Here is a 24,453-nt window from a genome sequence, read left to right on the forward strand (position 1 = left end):
CCACATTAGTGATCGCTGTAAGATCTGCAGGTCCTTCAAACCTAGAACCAAAAAGGAAAGAGACATTAGACTTCGGGCCCTTTTCATGGAGTTGGCACTGGTCCCAACCCCAGTGCGCCGAGTGGATTCGGCACTGGGCACCTCGTCTTCGGTGCGCAGTGATCCCCCGGCATCTTCCAGTGGCCGGCACCGCTCCCTGTCTAAGAAACAGAGAAAGGCCCGGTTTTCTCAGCGGCATCGAGAGAAAGCAACGGGAGAGGCTATACCCGTGTCGGGCAGCCCCAGTTCCGCCCCCCACCCCAGAGCTCCGACTCTTGTCGAGCGGAGCAGTCCAGTTGCATTGACTCAGGCCTCTCAGAATGTCCGGATGCCTTTGACGCCAGAAGCCCTGCAAGCGGCCCGAAACATTATGACTCTGCAGGTCCCCGGGGCACCACCAGCATCTGGGCCCCACTCTAGAGGCAAGCCACCACTGGGCTCTAGGCAGTCAACCCCGACCCAACCCAGATCCCAGTCAGGGAACTGCTCTCGGGCCCTCTCGCTGCTCAGCATCCTGTCAGGGCACTGTCTCCGGCCTCCGCTTTCATCACCCACTAGGTTGTCTGGTCAGGTGCTGTCAGATCGGAGTTCCAGGCACCGCTCCACGCCGAACAGAGAGTATCAACGGGACAGGCACAGGCATCGTAGGCGCTCCCCTTCTTGTCAGAGCTACCGTAGCCGCTCCCGACGTGGGTGCCGTCGCCGTTCGCGCGCCAGCTCTCTCTCTTCGAGGTACCGTGCCCATGACTCCCAGTGGGGATCGCCAGCTCCACGTCGTCACAGATCTAGGCGTCGCAGCATCTCAAGAAGTAGTAGTTGAGGCAGCACCATTCCTCAACATCGGAGTCTCGGTCCCATGGCAGATGTCGTTCTCTGCACCATCGATAGTACCGCTCCCATGGTATCGATAGGTCATTGGTAACCACAACCTTGACCCACAAGTGGACCCTTATGTCCCAGCCCAGCCAACCCGACCAGCTGGTGCCGCCGGTGCTGCAGCACGGTCAGTGGCAAGGGCCCCCATGGCAGGGCCAGGGGTGCCAGTGGACTCCCTGCCCCCCACCCCGGCCTCCGTGCATGCCCAGCCAGGGGCTTGTTCAGTAGCAGGGGCGTCGGAGGCTCCCTCCACCTCACTATCCAGGCCTCCAAGGGATAGATTGGCTGGTCATAGAATCATAAAATCATAGAATATCAGGGTTGGAAGGGACCTCAGGAGGTCATCTAGTCCAACCCCCTGCTCAAAGCAGGGCCAATCCCCAATTTTTGCCCCAGATCCCTAAATGGCCCCCTCAAGGATTGAACTCACAACCCTAGGTTTAGCAGGCCAATGCTCAAACCACTGAGTTATCCCACCCCCCTCCCTCAGCACCGCATGTGGAGTCCGACCAAGGGGTGTATCCCACGGCGCTGGCCAACGTGCAACGCTCCGTACCTGCCTCCTCCCCCGTGCCAGATGACAAGGTTGCAGCCCCACCCCCCCTCCACACCGCAGGAGGACTTCAGGGCTCACCAGGAGCTACTGAAGCAAGTAGCGTAGAGCCTCAAACTCCAAGCTGAGGAGATGGAGGGACCCTCAGACTCGCTCTTCAATGTCCTCTCCTCTTCGGTACCGGTACCCAATCAGTGCAAGAAGGGGTGGCTAACATTTCCAATGCCCTCTGGCAAATGCCAGCCTCCCTTTCGCCAATATCAAAGAAGGCAGAGTGCAAATATTTTGTGCCCACAAAAGGGCATGAGTATCTCTATACCCACCCGGCCCCCAACTCCCTAGTGGTGGAGTCTGTAAATCATAGGGAGAGAAAGGGTCAACCAGGACCCACACCCAAGAGTAAGGACTCTAGAAGGCTGGACTCGTTCGGTAGGAAGCTTTATTCGTCGTCCAGTTTCCAGCTCCTGGTGGCCAACCACCAAGTCCTTCTCAGCCGGTATGAATTTAACTTGTGGGGGTCACTGCCCAAATTCGAACCGTCCCTTCTGGAGCATGAAAGGAAGGAATTTAAGCCGCTTGTGGAGGAGGGTGCCGCTGCAGCAAAGGCTGCTCTGCAGGCAGCATCGGATGCAGCTGACACAGCTGCTCAGTCCATGGCCTTGGCGGTGTCCATGCGGAGGGCGTCAGGGCTACTGCTGTCTGGGCTCTCCATGGAGGCACAGTCTGTGATGCAGAATCTTCCCTTCAATGGCAAGGACCTGTTCACGGAACAAACAGACATGAAACTTCATGGCATGAAGGACTCACGTACTACCCTGCAAACCTTTGGGCTTTATGTCCCGCCTGCCAAGGACAAGTCTAAGCTGCAGGCTCCCACCCCGGCTCCCCAGCCAAGATATGAGCCAGCCTATAAGAGGTCCAAGACCCAGAAGAGGCGACCTCAGAAGCAGTCTCTCTCTGCCCCACAGCCTGGGCCCTCAAGGGGCAAGCAGCAGGGCAAGAGGTGTTTTTGACTGGTTGCAGGAGGGTACCCGGGTGCCTCCCGAGAGGACTCTCCTACCAATAAAGTTTGCCTTCAGCAACCGCTTGTGCACATTCCTTGCGGAATGGTCCCGAATAACATTGGACCGTTGGGTCCTCAACACCATTTCCCAGGGCTACATGCTACAGTTTGTCTCACCCCCACCCTCCTACCCCCCTCCCTGGGACAGCATGGGGGACCCATCACATGTACCTCTGCTAGAGCAGGAAGTGCGTTGGCTCCTCAACTTGGAAGCTGTGGCAAAACTTCAAAGGGAGTTCCAGGGAAAAGGGTTTTACTCCTGTTACTTCTTTATCCTTTATGCGAGACCTCAATCAGTTCATGGCCAAATGCCGGTTCGGCATGGTCTCTCTGGCATGTATCATACCCTCTCTGGAACCTGGCGATTGGTATGCGGCCCTGGACCTTCAGGACGCATACTTCCATATCCATATATTCGAGGGGCACAGACGCTTCCTTTGTTTCTTGGTGGGACAGGACCACTACCAGTTTATGGTCCTCCCATTTGGCCTGTCCACCGTGCCCAGGGTATTCACAAAGTGTATAGTGGTTGTGGCGGCCTACCTCAGACACCGAGGGGTCCGGATATTTCCCTACCTCAACGATTTGCTTCTCAAGGGCAGCTCGCGGTCTCAGGTACAGGACCATGTGGAGCTGCTCTTGGCTACATGTGCCAATGTAGGCCTCCTAGTAAACGAGGCCAAGTCAACATTGGTTCCGATGCAGCGCACAGAATTCATAGGTGCTCTCCTAGATGCCTCCAAGCCCACAGCCTCCTTTCCCCTGGGCAAGTTCCAGCCCTTAAGGGGCTCATAGCCTCGGTCATGGCCAGGGCATGCCTCCAGCTCCTGGTCCACATGGCAGTGTGCACGTACGTGGTCCGCCACGGCAGACTTCGGATGAGACCCCTTCAACTCTGGCTGGCCTCAGAGTTCTCCCAGGCCCGGGACAGGCTGGACAAAGTCCTCACGGTACCGGCGCCGGTGATCGCCTCACTACAATGGTGGTCCTGCCTGATCAATATGCTCCAGGGGATTCACTTCCGGGATCCAACCCCGTTGCTAGACCTAGTGTCCGATGTGTCAGACTTGGGCTGGGGGGGCTCACATAAGGAACTCACAGACCCAACGGATGTGGTCGGCCTCGGAGTTGTCCCTTCACATAAATGTCAGGGAGCTCAGGGCAATACGCTTAGCCTGTGTGGCTTTCAGCCCACAACTGCGTGGCAAGGTGGTCAGAGTACTCACGGACAACACCGCCCGCAATGTTTTACATCAACAGGCAAGGCAGGGCGAGGTCCTTGGCCCTCTGCCAGGAAGCCCTCAGGCTCTGGGAGTTTTGTATAGCCCATGACATCTCCCTGAAGGCTTTCCACCTGCCAGGTGTCAACAACACACAGGCCGATCACTTGAGCAGGGTTTTCTCCTCCCAACATGAGTGGTCTCTCCACTTGGAGGTCACTCACCAGCTCTTCCGAGCGTGGGGCACTCCTCAAGTAGACCTGTTTGCAACCTGACAGAACCAGCGTTGCCACTGGTTCTGTTCCACGGGGGAGTGGGGAGGAACACCATCTCAGATGCGTTCCTCCTGTCATGGTCAGGTCAACTCCTCTACGCCTTTCCCCCATTCCCCCTCTTCGGCAAGGTCCTGGAGAAAGTGAAAATGGACAAGGCACGCGTCCTCCTCATCGCCCCAGCTTGGTCCCAGCAGCATTGGTACGGGACCCACCTGGGCTTGCTGGTGGCCCCTCTGCAGCCGTTGCTGCTCCGCCTGGACCTACTCTCCCAGGACCAGGGACATCTCCTCCACCCCAACCTGGCCACCCTCCATTTGACAGCATGGCTGCTCAGTGGCTAGATGCGGAGGAGAGAAGGTGTTCAGAAAGGGTCAGGCGTGTCCTCCTAGAAAGTAGGAAGCCATCCACGTTCCGAGCCTACCTGGCGAAGTGGTCCAGGGTCTCCAGTTGGGCGGGTGAGTGGAGTACTTCCCCAGGGTCTGCCCCACTCCAACTTATCTTTGAGTACCTCCTTCACCTTAGAACTCAGGGTCTGGTACCCTCCTCCATCAGGGTGCACCTGGTGGCTACATCTGCATTCCATCTTCCGGTCCAGGGCTGCTCGGTTTTCTTCCATGCCATGACCGGGTGTTTCCTCAAGGGGCTAGACCAGTTCTTTCCATATGCTAGATTCCCCCGTTCCTCAGTGGGATCTAAACTTGGTGTTATCCCGCCTCACGGGGCCCCCGTTCGAGCCCCTGGCCACATGCTCCTGGTCTCACCTATCACGGAAGGCATCCTTCCTTGTGGCTATCATGTCAGCCTGGCAGGTTTCGGAACGCAGGGCCCTGACTTGTGACCCCCCTCCCCCGCCGCGATCTTTCACAAGGACAAGGTTCAGCTCTGCCCACACCTTGCATTCCTCCCTAAAGTGGTCTCCACCTTCCACATGAGCCAGGACATCTTCCTGCCTGTCCTCTGCCCCAAACCTCATGCCTCTAATGAGGAACGCCGCCTCCATACACTCGATGTGCGTAGGGCACTGGCTTTTTATCTGGATCGGACTAAGCCATTCCACAGGTCTTCACAACAATTTGTTGCTTCAGCCAACCACATGAAGAGTCAACCGATCTCCACCCAGAGGCTTTCCCGGTGGATTACATAGTGCATCTACACATGCTACGACCTAGCAGGGGTTCCCTCACCACCTATCATGAGGGCGCACTCGACAAGGGCTCAGGTTCACCTCACACTATGTGATTGTCTCCCATGCTAGGGATGACACTGGTTTCGGCAGAGCTGTGCTTCTGTGAACTCCTACCCACCTCCATCAGACATAGCTTGGAATCACCTACTGTGGAATGCACATGAGCAAGCACTTGAAGAAGAAAGGACAGTTACCTGTTCAGTAACTGGTGTTCTTCGAGATGTGTTGCTCTTATCTATTCCACATCCCGCCCTCCTTCCCCTCTGACAGAGTTGGTCCAGCAAGAAGGAACCGAGGGTGGGGAGAGCACATGGCTCCCCTTATAGCGCGCTATAGAGGCTCCACTCCTGGGGTCGCAGCAGTGCTCCCCCTACAGGTACCTAAGGGAAAAACTTCCAGCACCGGTGCATGTGGTGTGCATGCACACCTACTGTGAAATAGACATGAGCAACATCTCAAGAATACCAGTTACGGAACAAGTAACTGTCCTTTTCCTACCTTCCTTTTTCTTTAAATAAAAATAACTTATCTGTGACTTGCTAACTTTATAGATTAGTCTCTGATTTGGTTTTGGCATGGAGTCCTTAATTTTTCCATATGATCTAAAATATCTACATAAATATTTATAATTGGCAGAGATAACCTTTTATGCTCATTGACTTGGTGACTTCTGTAAAGGACCTTTTTTTGTGTCTTGAATCATTTCTTTAACAGATGCTGTTACTTTTGCATATTCTCATTTACTGGCACTCTTGTGTAAGTGCAGAAATAATTGTAATCAATAACCTATTCCTGTTTTTCTTACTTGAAAGTAGAAATTAAAAGAGAGTGTTCATAGGCTAAACGTTCCTGGGGAAGAGAAGCCTGGCACAAGGACAGTCAGATAACCTGTAACATAAAACATGTCCCCAAGCAGGAGACTTGTAAGAGTAGATAAAAGAAAAAAAATGTACTGTCTTAACTCAGCAGCACCCATACTGTGGTCCATGGTCCACCAATGACAGTCCTTGGAACACTTGTTGGTTTTCCACAGAGAGCTATCTGGTTACATGGCATCTACTGTCTTTGTTTCTAATTGCCCCTAGAGACGTGCAAGGCTCTTTATTATGAAGAGGTGACTAGAGGCCTAAAAAACAATAATGGGGGAAGGGGAGGGAGTGCAGCTTAGCTACCTTCATAAGAGCCTGGTGCCACATAGTAGCTGGAGGAGAGAAGCAAGAGTCAACCCAGAGACTGGAGTCTTCAGGGTAGTTATGTCCAGGGGTTAGAGGATCATATAGCCAAATAGCACATACATAGGAGCAAAAGAAATAGGGAACTAAGCAGCACGGAAGCATATGAAAGTGGAGAGGTTAAAGAACAGATGGTAGAAAAAAAAGACTAGAGTAGAAGTGGGACAGGTAGAGAGAGAGCGCAAGGAGATAAAATGATGAGCAAGAGGAGGAGATGTTGCCATTAACTTTTTTCCCAAAAAGGGAAAAAAACACTTATACTAGTCAGGTAAAAATACATGACTACTCTTCTTCCGTCCAAGCAATTGCTGTAGTTGCCACAGGAATGTCATTTAATTGCAAACAAGGAGGAAAGTCCATATTATGAATCCTGTTCGAATCAATTTAATTTTATTGGGACCAATATTTCAACAGTCAAGATCACCTTCTTTCTCAGATCACCTGTTAGTGTTGTTAAATATATACTCTATTTTGCTGTTGAGTTTTAATGTTCGTTTTGGTGTAGCTCTGTAGAAAAGATTATTTTCACAGGATATGAGCAGTGACATGTATACACCATATTAATCTTGAGGGCCTATCTGTTCCATTCTTGGGGATATGTTTTTCATTCACCTCAATCCAGAGAGGTAAAAACTGAATTGTGTGTTACACAAATATTGTTGGTCTTGAGAACTACCTAATCTATTAAAAAACACTATAAAAGAGTTTAAGCTGTGGAGACAACTCAAAGTGTGTCTATAGCATATATGGACAAAGCAGACTGTGAAGAAGTTCAAAAAGATCTCACAAAACTAAGTGATTGAGCAACAAAATGGCAAATGAAATTTAATGTGGATAAATGTAAAGTAATGCACATTGGAAAAAATAACCCCAACTATACATACAATATGATTGGGGCTAATTTAGCTACAACTAATCAGGAGAAAGATCTTGGAGTCATCGTGGATAGTTCTCTGAAGATGTCCACGCAGTGTGCAGTGGCAGTCAAAAAAGCAAACGGGATGTTAGGAATCATTAAAAAAGGGATAGCAAATAAGACGGAGAATATCTTACGGCCCTTATATAAATCCATGGTGTGCCCACATCTTGAATATTGCGTATAGATGTGGTCCCCTCATCTCAAGAAAGATATACTGGCATTAGAAAAGGTTCAGAAAGGGGCAACTAAAATGATTAGGGGTTTGAAACGGGTCCCATATGAGGGGAGATTAAAGAGGCTAAGAATTTTCAGCTTGGAAAAGAGGAGACTAAGGGGGGATATGATATAGGTATATAAAATCATGAGTGGTGTGGAGAAAGTAAATAAGGAAAAGATATTTACTTGTTCCCATAGTATAAGAACTAGGGGCCACCAAATGAAATTAATGGGTAACAGGTTTAAAACAAATAAAAGGAAGTTCTTCTTCACGCAGTGCACAGTCAACCTGTAGAACTCCTTGCCTGAGGAGGTTGTGAAGGCTAGGACTACAAAAGGGTTTAAAAGAGAACAGGATAAATTCATGGAGGTTAAGTCCATTAAGGGCTATTAGCCAGGATGGGTAAGGAATGGTGTCCCTAGCCTCTGTTTGCAGGAGAGAGCTCACTTAATCATCACCTTTTAAGTTCACTCCCTCCGGGGCACCTGGCATTGGCCAGTGTCAGTAGACAGGATACTGGGCTGGATAGACTTTTGGTCTGACCCAGTATGGCCATTCTTATGTTCTTTTGGATGCTAGAGAGAAAAGTCTACAGAAATAGTGCTGTACAGCTCAGCTCCTGCCTACTGGCCTGCCATCATCTGTTTTTGTGGCATGAAGGAATGTGTGAACACTCCACAACTAACTGCCTCATTTCTGTCCTCCTCCCATTCAACTCCTGGTGCTCTCTGCATCTGAAACTCTTCCCCAGCACTATCTAGCATGTCTAGCTCTCATTAAAACACACTTTTTTTCAAAAGTTCTAAAACTCCCTGGACTTCCCCTCACTGAAGCATTAAAGTCAAAGTCTAGTAAAACCTAAACCAAGTCCTGGCAGCAATGAAACAGGTGCTAAACCTCACTGCTCAGTCACTTTGCTTTTGTTGCATTCTATCCTCCATCCTTCATTTATGTTTCTCTTTAGTTTGTGATCTCCATGGAGCAAGGATCTTGTGTTTCTGTTTATAAAGCACCTAACATGATTTGGATACTATAGAAATAAGTGACCATCCATTAGTAGTCCTCAAGTACTCTTATATTTACAGATGTATTTTAAATAGCTTGCTGCTTTCTTTAGAATCCTTAAGAACTTCATCTGGGCCTGTAGTTTGCCACTCTCAATTTCTTTATAATTTGTCCTAGTTTGTCCTCTAATTCTATAAATGCACCTTTTTTTCTCCCCTCCAAAATTTTGTTTCTGTTTCTTGCCTTTTTTTTTTTCTTTGGCCTTCATTTTTCAGACTGAAGCAATCTAAAGTCCTCTGAATGTGCTGTTATTGCTATGAATAGGGTGGAACCCATATCGGTAACATTTCACCACTGGAAGAAACACCAGCCTTTTAAAGGGGTTAACTGAGCGAAGTCTCTATTTAAATTGTAACTTCTAGGACTCAAGCAGTAAACACACTGCCACACAGGCTATTACAGAATGGTTCTGATCGTGTCCCTCATGCAACAGAGCTTTGACTGCATTACACTTCCTAAGGGTCTTCCCACAGCTTCACCAGGACTTCAGTAGGCCAGTCTGCATTCTCAGTCCACATTACACCGTTTTGTGCAGTAGCTTCTGTCACCAAGCTATCCTCTAGTGCTTGTAGGCCAGAGGAGGAAAGAATGGGATGTAACAGAAGGCTGTGAGGCTAGTGGACAGAGCACTGGACTGAGACTGGGGCCACCTATGTTCTATTCCTGGCTCTGCCATTGGCCTGCTGAGGATCTTGGGAAAGTCACATCTACTGACTGTGCCTTGGTTTCCCTGTCTGAAAACAGGGGATAATGATCCTGACCTCCTTTGTAAAATGCTATGAGAGCTACTGATCCAAAGCACTATGTAAGATCTAGGTACTTATTATTATAATGTACACCTCTTTGTGACAGCTAAAGCTCTTGCGCCACAATGGGGATTCACCGCAAAGAACAGCATGCGTTGCTAGGACTTCCCTCCCTCAGGGTTTCTGCCAAGTACTGTGAGGGAGCAGCTTTAGCTTATTATAGCTAAAGCTCCTACCTAGTTTATTATAGCTAAGGCTCCTAACTGTACAAGCTACATAAATGGTGGCTGAATACTATATTCATGCTATCTGGAGTGCTTCTCGATAAGAGTGTTGTACTGTGTGTGGCATATGAAAGTGGAACACAAAGCTGGGTATTTCCGGCTCCATACCGCAAATTAGAGTTGCATGAATAAAAAATAAATACCTACATACATCACATTTTTGCTTCATGAACGTTCACATGTGGGAGTTGACATTCTTCCTAGAAATCTTTTTTTTTCCCCAAAGAAAAGGTGAAATGTCACCATTTAACCTACAATTGCAGCTCTTTGTTGTTCACCTGCAGCTCCATCTTTATTAATTGCTTGTGGGGATGGCTTCCCCAGTTTCTTTTGTGGTCTTTTCCCATCCTCTCAGTTGCTACTACAATTGTATTCTCTAGTGCCCTTCCAACCAACCTTCCAACCCTGTGCCTCCAAAACAGCCTCTGCAGCTTCAGTGACATTCATTTTCAGTATTTTAGATTAAGAACTAAATATTGCACAGTAAATACCTGGCTTTAGAAGCTTTTCTTGAAACAGACAGCGCAATGAATGTTAAAGAGTAACCATTTTTACTTTCCTTCATGTTAAAATGAAGGTTTCCGTGTAGTGCGTCTACTACAGTGGACAGTACCAGTCAGTGAAGCTCTTACACATCCTGGTCTTCAGTAGTTATTTATTTACCAGTATCCATCAAGAATTTTAGGCACTTTAAACTTTTAAAAACTAGCTATAAGATACTTGCTTCATCATCAGCCTGAGGAATTATCAGCCATACCAAATTAGTCTGTAGGCCTTGGCTTTGGGCTCCATTTATTGTCTGAATGTCCACAAACTCCTAAAAGGAAAACGGAGACTGTCAGCTGGGGCTTACTAGCCAGCCGCAAGTCCCAGGACTTACCACATGGAGCCTGCCTTCCTTCTACAGGGGCTCCTGAAGGACCCTGCCCCTTCCTGCAGTGTCTCCCTGCCCTTCCCCCTCAAATGAGCCACTTGCTGGCTTTTATAATCACTCACTCCCTTTCCAGTAGGTCTGAAAACTGACCAGGCCCCAGGCCCTTTAAGGAACAGGCCACCATTGCACCAACCATACACACAAGTACTTTGCAATCTAGTAATGTTCATGCTACTTCCTCATGTCTCAGTGCCTCATCTTATTGATGATACTTTATTATAGTTTAAAGTTCACTTTGGTGGCAAGGAAAACCTCTTGGCTATAACCCTGCAATATTATTTGGAAAACATAGGGATTTTTCTTTTTATATGGATAGTTAGATTGGCAAACATCTTTAAATTAAATTGAACATTTGACTTCTTCTTGGTTTGTATATTCACATTATTTTTGTTGGAGAAAAAAAGATTAAAATGAAAGCAATTATAGTCTGTTTGCTTTTCCACTGAAATGAGAAAAAAGACATGGCACATTAAACTGGATCCCATATGGTCTTTCGAGATGATTGGTGTTTCATGGGCACCATAGGACATCATTTTCAAAGACCTCTTTAAAAAATATCCCTAAAGATTAATTCAGACACTTGTAATTATGGTACTGTACCTTTGTCATCATCTTTGATTTGCCATGAGTGACGTTTTAGCTGAGTAAATCTTTGGTGAGTCTTCTAAAAAATTCTGTTATATTTATGAGAATTGCAGTTTGTTAAGAAATCTTTCATTGGATGTATTGCTCATGTTGGAATTGGCAATAAGATTTTTAAAACTATTTCTGGTCCTTGACATATAATGTGTGTTGGAAAAAAAAAAAAGCCATGTTCCCTTCTGAGAATAAAAATGATCTTCTTTACCTTGAGAACAAAGAACATTTTTAGTGTATCTGTACACATAGGATAGGCAACAGAATGGATTGCTTATGTCCATTTCTCTGTGCATAATACAATCTAAATGTCTGAGGTGATACTGAGATAATTTAGATAAAAGAGATATTGTGGCTACAGACATTTGATAGTTATTTATGGAGCTCTATATGCTTTGTATATGATGTTACAACAAGTAATCTGTAACATACTAAAAGCCTCAAGGGCTTGTTGGAACAGGTATAGTTAATCCTTTTATTGTTTTGTTTAACTTAATAATGTGAAAGTAATTTAGATGTATATTTTATCTCTCTTAATCTCAAATTATATTAAGCATTATGTGACAATCACGTAGGGTAACTGGATTTGCTTGTTTCATCAAGCTGATATTCAAGGGTAATAGCATCAACTGCTTGTAGTGAAAGGGTTTTAAATTACAAGAGAAATTCCTGTCCGAATAGAACTATATTAGAGATGTTATGGTCACCATGGTGATACTGACAATTCTTTAGAGAACACCATCTTAAATTTGCTAATTTAAAAAAATTTTCATTGAATGGAAAGATTTGAAGTTCTTGCTTTTGCATGTCTGATTGCAGAAAGATAGACAGACAGACAAACATTACATTGACTCAATGCATTCTAAAAGCCTCGTTCTCTCATCAGCATTCACTTAAGTTTCCTATGTACCTCTGCCTCAACCTGCCATATACACGTTGATAAGAATACCCACCACCCCTTGGCTTCTCCAAGCTACATAATCAATGTTGCAAATAACTTCTCAGGATTTAGCTTGATAGAATGCTGTGGTTAATTCTCAACACAATTCACTGTCATCATAGATCTTTAAGTCAGCCAAATATTGTTAATTTGTGGTCTGCAACATTTGTAGTTGTGCAAGCAATGATAGTAAGGGTAATCAGATCTCATGCTTCTAGATAAAACAGATATGAGAGTATGAAGAACATACAGCATTGTGTAATTGGCTCAGTGCATTATTGGTTTTGAAGCAACAGTACACACTGGACGCTGGATGCCTGAAGCGGGGTAGTAATCTGATCTGATATGGTAAATCCTATACAGTAGAACCTCAGAGTTATGAACTGACCAGTCAACCACATGCCTCATTTGGAACTGGAACAGGCAGCAGCAGAGACAAAAAAGCAAATACAGTACAGTACTGTGTTCAACGGAAACTACTTTAAAAGGGGGGGGGAAGCAGCATTTTTCTTTTGCATAATAAAGTTTCAAAGCTATATTGAGTCAATGTTCAGTTATAAACTTTTGAAAGAACAACCATAATGTTTTGTTCAGAGTTATGAACATTTCAGAGTTACGAACAACCCCCATTCCCGACGTGTTTGTAACTCTAAGGTTCTACTGTATTCCTACAGCTTAATATTTAGAAGCACTAAACTGAGCTACCTAAAGCAATGCTAATTATGTAGTTTTAACCCCTGTTCCACCCAATGTAAACAAAAAAGGAAGTTTCAAAATGATTACTGAGTCAGTGATCTCAGTACTCTGTTATTGTTTGTTATTTATTTATTTTTAAGTTTTAGGGTGATATCTTGGCCCTACTGAAGTCAATGTACATTTATACTTTTCAACAGGGTCAGAATGTCACCCTAACAAGAGATGGGCAAAAGGTTTCATCCTGTTCCCTTAATCTGTCATTAGACACTACTGTTCAGAATTTAGCCCTAGTATGATTTCTATGCTGGTGATAATCAAAGAGTTCTCCACTCTGTAGGAAAGTGCCTACCACATTTGGATTCTATAAACAATTTCAGTTATCTATTGGATAGCCCCTTCCCTTGTTTTGCCATTCCCTTGATATCCACCTACCTGCACATTGCATTCTCCCCTCTTCATTGGGGCAGCTTCAACTCTCATATTAAAAAAATAAACAAACAAACAAACAAACAAAAAGAATCCTGCTCCATCCCAAAACTTAGCCATTGCATCCTTCTTCCTCTCTCTCCCACCACATCTGCACATGCTACCTGTGTGGTACAGTGTAACTGCAAATGTAAAATTTATTCCACATTTATACATACAAATTAATCTGTGCAATATGAAACTGTATAAACAATGCTATAGAAAAATACTGAATTGTATATCAGATACAGAAAGAGCATTCTGTAGATCTTTCCCAGTACAGCTGGAAATACTTAGGGGGCCAACTGATTTTTTCAGAACAGGCAAGCCACAAGAGATACTAATTGTCTGTCCAAGTTTCCACAGAAATAAGACACTCCTTTTGAATTTTATTACTCTTGCTCAAGACAAATTACAAGAACTGGCAAAACCTCTGGCTTTGTAAGAGAACAGCTAACGGAGGAGTTACATGTGGTTAATGAATATTTTCTTGTAGACATTACACAGAAAGTTATCAAAAAAAGAAAAGGAGTACTTGTGGCACCTTAGAGACTAACCAATTTATTTGAGCATAAGCTTTCGTGAGCTACAGCTCACTTCATCAGATGCATACTGTGGAAAATACAGAAGATGTTCTTATACATACAAACCATGAAAAAATGGGTGTTTACCACTACAAAAGGTTTTCTCTCCCCCCTCCCCACTCTCCTGATGGTAATAGCTTATCTAAAGTGATCACTCTCCTTACAGTGTGTATGATAATCAAGTTGAGCCATTTCCAGCACAGGGATTCTAACCATACCTTTCAGATGTTAAGCATTATGTGGGATGTTCCACAATTCAAATTTTTTTTTCAAATTCAATTTTTTCCTAGCAGTGTTCTGTCCTGCCAGGCTGCCTGTGAATCCCAACATCTGTTGCCTAAAGATGGCAGCTACCTAGGTAGAACAGACTATCCTCTCTAACCCACACTGATGAGTTGTGCATGTGGTTTGAGCTACCAGGGGGGATGAGGGAAGGGGGTAGTGCAACTGGCACCCAGGCTCTGTTTCTTCTGTTGCTGCCTGAGCCTTTACTGCCTCTGCTTATCTACAGCTCCCAACAGCCACTCACCGACTATCTAGTTTTTTAAAAAAAATAAAATAAAAAGGGTGTTCATCACCAGGGCAGGGTATCAGAACTCCATCACCTCCACTCTGCACCCATTCCGAGGGACCCAGGATAACGCCATGAGAGAAGATGCCATCTCCGTATTCTTTAAGAGAGAAGATTTAAGTGGGAAGGATGAAAAGGGAGGGTTGGGGCAAGAGAAAGGGGAGCAAGGAAGAGAACATTGTGCAGAAAGTTACAGCTATTGGGATTCTTCACCTTATACAACTTCTGTGGCAACATAGGATCCCAATCCATAAAGGGCCATCCCCAATGTTAACCATTCCTAACCTACTGCCCAGATTGCCATCCCTTATTCCCCACCATTTGTCATGACAGATTAATGCCAGTAGGTTACAGCGAAGATTAAATTCAACACCACCCCAACTTAGACAACTGTAGCACTGAGCGACGATGCCCACATTGTACAATTAAATTCCCTGAGATTTAATTTGGACTTCCCTCCACAGACCCTACGAGGAAAGTGGATTGGGGTTTTTTTGTTTGTTTGTTTTTACTTCCGCCTCCTGACTTCCCAATTCTTGAGGGGGTTCAGAGGTCACAGAAACTCAACAAGTTTCTGTCAGAGACAATGGACACAGTCCAAGGCAGACATGGCCAGAAGGTGGCCACTGATGGAATAGGGATTGGCTCTATAAAATTGTGGACCCATAGATGGGGAGAGAGCAGTTTTGGGAGGCTTAGAGGGAGGATTGCAAAGATTGTCTTCAAGGAAACTAAATGTACAGCTAGGGCAACAAACACAGGATTCTCTAATTGTATTAATGGAACATCAATGAAGCCATCTTATGATGGAAAGAGTATCCTGGATAGGGTAAAATAAATTAAGGTTTTGTTCCTATAATTAATTCCTCTTTGTTTCCATGAACATTTTAGGTATATCAATATATGCATGAAACCATAACTGTTAATGGCTGCCCAGAATTCCGTGCCAGGGCCACTGCAAAGGTAAGACCTGTGCAACTATTGAAGTACCTGTTACCAAAGTGACCTAGTAATTGACTGTGTGCGTGTGTGTTTCAGGTATTCGTGTGTGCTCTGTAAGAAAATTTAGACATCAGTGGCAGCCCAGAGTCTAGAACCAGTGCTACTTCCCAGGTAACAATCCTAATGGCAAATTTAACCTTTGTGCTGCTTCTGTAGCTTAAGAAAAGAGAATGATATCATGGGATTTGGTGGTTTATTGAAAAATCAGTTTGCAAAAGCAAATCTACTGGTTCATTCTGTAGAATTAAACCTGGAATATCAATATTTTCATGACAAATTCTCCTATAGGGCTCATCCCAAGTAGCAGGTGGTCTAGCCTCCAATCAATGCATGTAGGATTTTCAGAGGTGCTGAGCACAGAAGACTCCAATTGAAGTCAATGGGAGCTGTGGGTGCCCATCACTTCTGAAAAACAGGGCCCAAGTATGTAAGTCTGATAAAAGTGAGTGGTAACGATGTGTGAATTCCCCTGTATCAATGGAAGAATCCATATTGTTCCCAATATGTAATATGCTTTGTGTTTTCAGTGCATGAACAAAAATAATTGCTTCCAACAGGGCTTCATCATGGAATTAACTCCCTGTGCACCAAATGGTAAAAGAAGATTACCTACCACTTGGTAAACAGGTTATGTACATATCGTGCAGTAAGTGTATTCTAGGAAAGCCATGGTATTTTTTCAGGAAAATAATTCATTAAGACCTAATCCTTCCCCCAGGGAAGTCAATGGCAAAATTTCACTAGCTTTAGTGTGATTACACCCTTGTAAATCTACACTAGGGGAAAAGAAGCAAACACCCCCCCCCGACAATAGTAAAAACAGACAAATCAGAAATATGTATAAAAGACACCTACAGGATCTCAGCAGGATCTCAGAAAAATGTTCCCTATGGTAACCAGTACGTTTAAAATAATTAGCCTACCGTACAGTAAGCAACATATTTTCCTACATTTGATTTTTTATTTTATTTTTGTTATATTGAGTTCGGCTTTTTCTTACAAGTTAACCTTTTTCTTGAAACTTCAAATGAACAATGTAGATTTGTAAAGGTTCTACTACTGAATGTAGAAAATTATGTTAGATTATGATTTTTTTTTACACCGTAGGCAAACACAAAAATGATTGATACATGGTATAATAAAGGGTGAAAAATTCTGAATAGTGTTTGCCATTCTCATTTCTTATTCATATAGAACAGCAGGGTTACAGAGCAATGTTTGAATATCGCAATACTTCCTGGTTATTTCTGGGCTGTCTGCATTGCATTTTCCTAGTGCATTCATGTCTGACATTTAAATGTACGCATGATGACAAGGTTTGCATGAGCAAGTACATATAACTGAGAATGATCCATTATATTCACATTATCTACTAGCTTCAATTAAAGCATAAACATTATTAGAATGCTGAACAAGCATTAACATAACGTAGAATTACTGCAGTAATTTTAAATCTGAGGATATGTTGAAAAGTAAAAATAATTATTTTTTAATGTTTACTTAATGCTTTACCAGGGTCTACAATTAAAAAAAGAGACAATTGCTAGTGGAAGACTGAATAAAGAAAATGTTTTCTTTTCTTCATACAAGATTTACAATACCTTACATATTTGTAATTTTTCTATAGTGAGAATAGTCATTTAGTTTTAATTCATTTTATATTTTCATAATCTGAAGATTATGTAGCATTACTTTTCAAGACCTATTTATATAAAGTGCAGTTACAATATAAAAGCTCATGCCCCTGTCATAAAAGTTATTCATCTATCAGCGCTTCTTTCAAGAGGAGGATTTTATTGAGGCTATTTAATAAAATAGTTGAAAATATCCTTCTTCAGGATTTTTTTGGGGCAAAGAATAAACCAAATAATCAGTCCCATACAAATTGGGGGGGGAGGGAACAATTAACTTTATCCAAGTTACATAAATTAGAAGTACAGCAAAAGGTTATATCGGTGTGTTGCACAGCAGTAAGGAAAGAAGTGAGTGACAAAGCAACTTTAAAAAGAGAAGTAATGTGTTACAGAGTTAGAACAGATGACTAGCAATCCGGCCTTTTAGGATCTATTTCTGGGTGACATTGGGCAAGTCACTTAACTTCTCTTAGTGCCTGTTTCCCCAGCTATTTCAAAGGAGTGATTTGAGACTTAACGTTTGTAAAGTGCTTTCAAATCTTTGATAGCATTTCAAAATATTTTCATGTGAACGAATTCTTTCTGCAAAACAAACAACAGGGCTTAACAGTGATCTCATTACATGACCAAATAACTGTCTTTTCTTCCAGGCAACAGTTGCTGCTTTTGCAGCAAGTGAAGGCCATTCACACCCTCGAGTGGTGGAGCTGCCAAAGACTGATGAAGGTCTTGGCTTTAACGTGATGGGAGGAAAGGAACAAAACTCTCCTATATATATTTCTCGTATCATTCCTGGAGGGGTGGCAGAAAGACATGGAGGACTCAAGCGAGGAGACCAGCTGCTTTCTGTTAACGGAGTGGTAAGTGAAAAGTTTAGAATGATTTCCTTTTTCATGTGAGTTTTTATTTTTCCAAATGAAGGTTTAAAATGCTGGCACACCATAAAGAAGATTAGATCTGCAGTAAGAGACCAGAGATAGTACATTTGTGGTGAACTAAACAACTTTGTGCCACTACATCTTTGTTACAATATTGGTTGTTAGAGCTTCATCTTCCAGTGTGGCTCAGCTCTGAAAAGTGACTCTAAAAATGTCCTTATGGATTTCCATTGTTTATTGTCTTGATTTCTGCATAAAATATATGCAATTTACAAGTTAAAAAGATATCTTCAGTCATTGCCAGTGCGTCAATTGGAGAGTCAAACTGAGCTTTTTTCTTCTTGTATTTCATAGCCAGTAACAGTCCTACAGGCCAGATTAGGCCCTCTGTGTCATTTGTGCAGTCTTGTGGGCTTCAGTGGCTTTGTACAACTATAATTAAAAAGGAACTAAATAAACAATTTTGTTGATGATTCACAATGAAGAATAAAATCCAGCTCATTCTCTTTTATTTGTGTTGTTCTGTGTGTTATTTTTGTCACTAAAATAAGCTAATATCAGTAAATACCAGAGTGGATAAAAAAAAATCAATGTGTTTTAAAAAATATATTTTAAAAAAGTCGGATTTTATTTAAATCGGATTTTTTGATAAAATGCTTTTTGAGGAAAAAAATCCTATCTAGAGATAGTTTTAATTAAGATATATCTTTGCGCTATAATGTCTCATCATGGAATAGGGATTATAAATTCTAATTCTGTAGTAGGAGACAATATATTCATGTAATGTTTAACAAAAGTTTTGTAAATGAGTTCCAATAGTTCATGGACTAGGGACCCCATCTTATGGGGTCCCAGGGTCTTCTGTATCTATTATTTAAGTTAGTCTTTCTATCTACCCAATGGGTCTCAGTGCTCAGTCTAGAAGATACCATCAGAGATGTTTAGTTTTGAAGTTCTCGAACTCTGGATTTGTGTCTCCATAGGTAACATGCTTGTTAACAGCAAAAATGTTTTTAAATACATAAATATATAGAGGTGAGAAATAACAGACCTCAACCCTATTGCCCCTCTGCAAATTTGTGTACATAGAGTCAATCCCTTACCTCTCTCTAAAAGTGCAAAGTTTCAAAAAGTTCAATGAATAGAAGATTGTTGGCAGCAGAATAGATCTGGACAAGGAGAAGAAGTCTGGAGATAAATGTGAGAAGAGAGGGACCGACAATAGAAACAAAACTGAAACTGTTTGAGCAGCATATTCCAGAAGTCTTGAGGTCTTTCTGAGCGTAGACTTCATTGATTTGAGATCTATCATACCATTCTCTCACTAGAAGGGAAAACCTATAATGGCAGCAGGCCATAAAAGAGACCCAGTCTGGGAATATTTTAATGAAGTTCCTCTACCTGTGGGTAAGACAAGCATGCATGCAAAATGCAAACAGTGCAACAAAGAAATGCAAGGCCTGGTTGCCCAAATGAAACAACATCATGAGAAGTCTTCCTTGTCAGGCGGAAGCTGCATTGAAGATGATGAAAGGAACATGTCTGAACATGCAGGATCTTCAGGTTGGTAAACTTTTTTATTTCATACTTCTTTCTTAAGGACTGCCTGTCTTTCTTCTGGGCTATTCTTGAATTCTTATGTTTGAGCAAAAAAAATATAGTTGTTACTCTACGGTACAATCATTTTAGATGCAGTTGTGATAAAAAAATAAATAGGCATATCTTCCTTTTACAATTTCACCTTTGAAGTGGTACTGAGTGTCAGTGAATGCAATGGAATAATACTAAATGAACAGTATGGTAATAATGAAATAACTGCATTGACTTATTTTGTTAAGGAGAATCCATCCTCAACCTACAGGATTCTGAAGACTATCCACCTTCAAAATCACCATCATTTTCTATAGTTTCAGAGTTATCTGCCAATGATAGTGTTTCAGTCACATCATGTATGTCACATAGCCACAGTATATCATCACCTGTAGCAAAAAGAAAAAAAAAACATCCAGAAACAACCATAGATAAGTTTGTGATAAGAACCAGCAAACTACAAAAAGAGGTAATTGATGAAAAAATTGCCCAGTTTGTTTATGCAACAAACTCTCCTTTTCGTATGACTTAGAACCCACACTTCATTAACATGATTCAGTCATTAAGACCAGGATACAGTCCACCTGACAGAGCAAATGTAGCAGGCAAATTGTTGGATAAAGTGTATGAAAGAGAAATTGAGCAGTGTGCAAAAGGTCTAGAGGGTAAAATTGTTAACCTGCGTCTTGATAGGTGAAGCAATGTCCACAACGATCCTGTTAAGGGAATGTCTTCCTTACAGAAACAATTGATATATCAGGAAATTGACACACACAGCAGAATACTTACAAGAAGTGCCTGTGAAAAAAATTTAAATGTCTAGTATGCAGCTCGGTCACAGACAATGCTGCAAATTTATCCAAGAAGAGAGAGTGAAGAGAGTCCCAAGCTAATAACATACCGTTGCAGTGCTCATTTGATGCACCTTCTAGCCAAAGACTTAAGTGTTCCAGAAATAAAGGCCAATGTTGTTGAAAGTGCAAAATACTTCCAGAACAACCACTTTGCAGCAGCTGCTCTGAAAAAAGTGGGAGGAACCAAGCTAGCTCTCCCACAAGACATGTGATGGAACTCAGTAGTGGACTGTTTTGAGCACTATATCAGGAACTGGCCTAATCTGACGACAGTTTGTGAACAAAATCGTGAGAAAATAGATGGCACTGTCACAGCAAAAGTTTTCAACATTGGGCTTAAGAGAAATGTTGAACACATGCTGAGTACCCTGAAGCCTATTTCTGTCGCCTTGAACAAAATGCAGGGAAATAGCTGTTTTATTGCTGTTGCTGTTGAAATTTGGAAGGAACGGAGTGAGATCTTAAAAAGAGAAATATGCAATGACAGAGTTAAATTATAAGCATTTAAAAAACCAGTGGGACAAAGCACTATCTCCAGCTCATTTTCTTGCAAATATTCTCAATATTCAGTACCAGGGTCAAACCTTAACTGCTGAAGAGGAGGAGTTGGCGATGACATGGACATCCAGCAATCATCCCTCCATAATTCCAACTATAATAAACTTCAGAGCTAAGGCTGAACCATTCAAGAAATATATGTTTGTTGATGATGTTTAAAGAAAGTCACACCAGTGAACTGGGGAAAGTTACTTAAGTATTTGGATTCGGAGACTGTTGAAGTGATAATCTCACTTTTAAACAGCAGTAGCTTCTTCTGCCGGTGTAGAAAGAATATTTTCTTTCTTTGGACTAATTCATTCCAAATTGAGAAATCGTTGGGACTTTAAAAAGCAGGAAAGCTTGTTTTTCTTTTCCACATTATGAACAAACAGGAAAATGAAGGTGAAGACGACTGAGTTAGCTGCAGTAGCCAGTATTTTAAGTTTCTCATGTTGACCAGGCTGACATAGTTGATTTAATTTTTGTTTTTTAAAAAAATATTTAACAATTTCAATTAAAAACAATTTTAACAAAAACAAACCTGATTTTAAAAAACTGTAATGTTTAACTAAATTCAAAATTCATATGCTTGTTTTATTAAAATATTAAATGTTTGCAGTTGAAGAAAGAAATCCAGAATACATAACATTGTTGTTTTAGTTAAATAAAACAATTTAAATGTCTGTCTGGTGATGTTCTCCTCCTAATACAGCATGGCAAGAAAATCCTCCAAATATTAATGATTAACCTGTTGAATTGGAGATAGTTCACCTCCCAATGACTTCATAAATAATCTGCTTCAGTTACCTTTGGTAAATGAAATACCCAAACAATCATTCATTTTCTGATATAGCTGTAAAACTAATCTGAAAAGTTTTCAAAATAAATCACTTTAAAAAAATATAGTGCGTACCTTCTGAAAATGAAACCTACATCTATTAATACATATGAAGAATATGTATTAAGGTTATAACAACCAACAGGAATGCACTTTTATGTAGAAATCCATGATTAAATCGAGTCTTCCTGACTAGTGATTTAAATCATGATTTAAATGAATTTGATTAAAATGGTAAATACATACAGGGATGCGTAAAGTAAAAAGGTGTCATTTTATATAGTTACTGTACTTTTCAGTCACTTTCAGACTGACTGATTTGCAATAGTTTCACTCCAAACAAGGGAACTGGAATAGAGAGGAGAAGAATCAGGCCTAAGTGTCTTTGGGACAAGTTCTGCCCTCAGATCTCCTCATAACTTCTTATCACATATTTGTTGCACCTCTCCTGTGTGTGGTATACCAGGAGATTAATAAAAGTATTGCACTGCAGTTTTTCAGAGTGACAACATTGAGTCCCTGGGCAGAATGTATCCCTTTTAAAAGAATTTTCTAACAGTCTGAAGACTTAATGATGAGTTAGGATTACACTATTTCTTATTCTTCTTACAATTGCCTCATAAATATTACAGTGTGTTTTCTTTGTGTTATAATCTTTGTCCTCAGAATAGGGCACATTTTCAGTGTGATAGTCAACTCATCATAAAATGTGAGGTCATTGTGGCATAAAGCTAAGTATTCTGTTCCTTCCTTGCCCTTTGCACAGCCCCATTAAAATCCATGAGGCAGAGGTGAAATGTCAGTAAGTAGATTTTGTAAAATATTAAAATAGTATGGCACACTCCAATAGCATGTGTCTGCCTAAAAACACTGTACAAAAGACTGTAATCCTGTATTCCTTATGCACCCAAAACTTCCACCCTAATCTCCCATTGACCATCACCTCCCTATGAAAGGGACATAGGATCACACCCCAAAATGATTCATAATAGGCTTGAAATAGAAGAATGTTCAGCTTAATTTTCTGTTCATGGTAAGACTTTTGTCAGGAAGGTTTCTCAAGTCAAGGATGGGAATTTCTAGTTTAAAAAAAACAGCAAACAAGAGAATAGCCAATAGCCTTAGGGGTATGACACCAGGTGGTATGTGGGAAATCCAGATTCAAGTCTTGGCTCTGTCTAATTTGGAACAGAAACTTGAACCCTGATCTCCGACATCCCAGGTGAGTGTCCTAACCACCAGGCTATGCTGGGGTGTGTGTGTGTGTGTGTGTGTGTGTGTGTGTGTTTCTCTCTCTCTCTGCCCCGCCCCCATGTTTTTGTGTGTGAAAGTGTCTAAAGGCCTCAGTTTTGTCCCCATGCAGAATAGGAAATTTTGGGAAATTGTGAAAAATTTGCTGACCATCCCTATGCACTAAGGAGGAAAAAGTATGATTCCTTAAAAAAAAGAAGAGTTACTATAGAGATCAATCAACTTCACAAGTTCCGGTTGAATACTTAACCAAATAAGTTACTTGAACTTCACAGGTTGGAGGTAAATCAAATAATCTCATTGGTATTTAGCATCACTGCCAACCGATAAAGGGAAAAATACAGGTTAAAAGGAAATTAAGTGTTTTAATTGACCAACAGACTTAACTGGAAAGATTTTTTTATTTCAGTTACAGCTGGACAAATGCAGTAAAAATAGGTGAACTGTCAAATTTTAAAATTCATTTGCTTTGACTATATTCTCACCTCTTTGTGAGCAGCCTACAGAAGTTTACTTTCAGGAATGTGCACTGGAACAAATATTAAGCTAATATTGCAGAAAACAGATGTCAAATTCACCATTTCGAGTATGCACACGAGAAACATGAATCTAAGAGTTATGCTCATCAGGAGAGGTGAGACAAACATATCTGTGATCCATGTCTAATGAAAAAACCCCTCTATTTTGAATTATAAATGTTGAAAACTTGAAACAATACCTGTTGCTAACAATTCATAAGCCATCCAGAGGCGAATTATACCCACACAAAACATTTCTAGAATAGTTTCAAAAAAAAAAAAAATATGGAAGTAGTGATCTTTTCACAGACAACTTGAGAATAGAAGAAAAAAGAGCTAAGTTTTGCTAACCTATTGTTCACTGTGAACAGGTCACCTGCATCTGAGAAAAAGCAAATAATATACAGCAGGTGCAGTATAACAGATGGATCAGCAGTGGTACATGAGATGAAAATGAAATATCAGCAGCTTGCTTATGTTCATATGTTGGTGGTTATCCAACTTTATAATTATCAACATAAAGCTAGGGCTGAGCATTCAGAACCTGTATTACTTATCCTAGCATGAGCGGTTGGTGTCGCTTAAATTGTCTCACCAGAAGTTTAAAAGAAATACCCGATCAGTGTGCAGGGGAGTAAAGTACCTTGTATGCAGTAAGCCCCGCAGATGGCTCAGCCAGGACACAGAGGTAGCTGTCCATATTTGGCATTGGTTATGCTTTTATTGCATAGCTACTGTTAGTCAGATATTGCAGGGGATACAGCATAAATATACAAGAACTAATTCTCATCCAACATCTGTACTTACAGACCTCAAATAGCAATACTATTCTCACTTTGCCTGTTGC

At 42.1% G+C, this 24,453-nt stretch overlaps 1 protein-coding gene across 10 annotated transcripts in view; it reads left to right on the forward strand.

Annotated features, from left to right (window-relative positions):
- LIN7A (lin-7 cell polarity scaffold A) overlaps positions 1-24,453 on the forward strand; it is a 78,905-nt gene that overhangs the window by 44,605 nt on the left and 9,847 nt on the right. For 6 of the 10 annotated variants that reach the window (XM_073327641.2, XM_073327644.2, XM_073327646.2 and 3 more), the window contains 2 exons: positions 15,393-15,464; positions 17,788-17,997. In XM_073327641.2, the coding sequence (XP_073183742.1) occupies positions 15,393-15,464; positions 17,788-17,997 (282 nt within the window). Of the gene's footprint in view, positions 1-15,392; positions 15,465-15,539; positions 15,615-17,787; positions 17,998-19,521; positions 19,630-24,453 lie in introns of those variants that run through there. The other 4 variants (XR_012156730.1, XM_073327643.2, XR_012156731.2 and 1 more) reach the window with 3 other exon arrangements.

This window comes from Lepidochelys kempii, chromosome 1 (genome assembly GCF_965140285.1).
Source record: "Lepidochelys kempii isolate rLepKem1 chromosome 1, rLepKem1.hap1, whole genome shotgun sequence".
Classification (NCBI taxonomy): Eukaryota; Metazoa; Chordata; order Testudines; family Cheloniidae; genus Lepidochelys; species Lepidochelys kempii.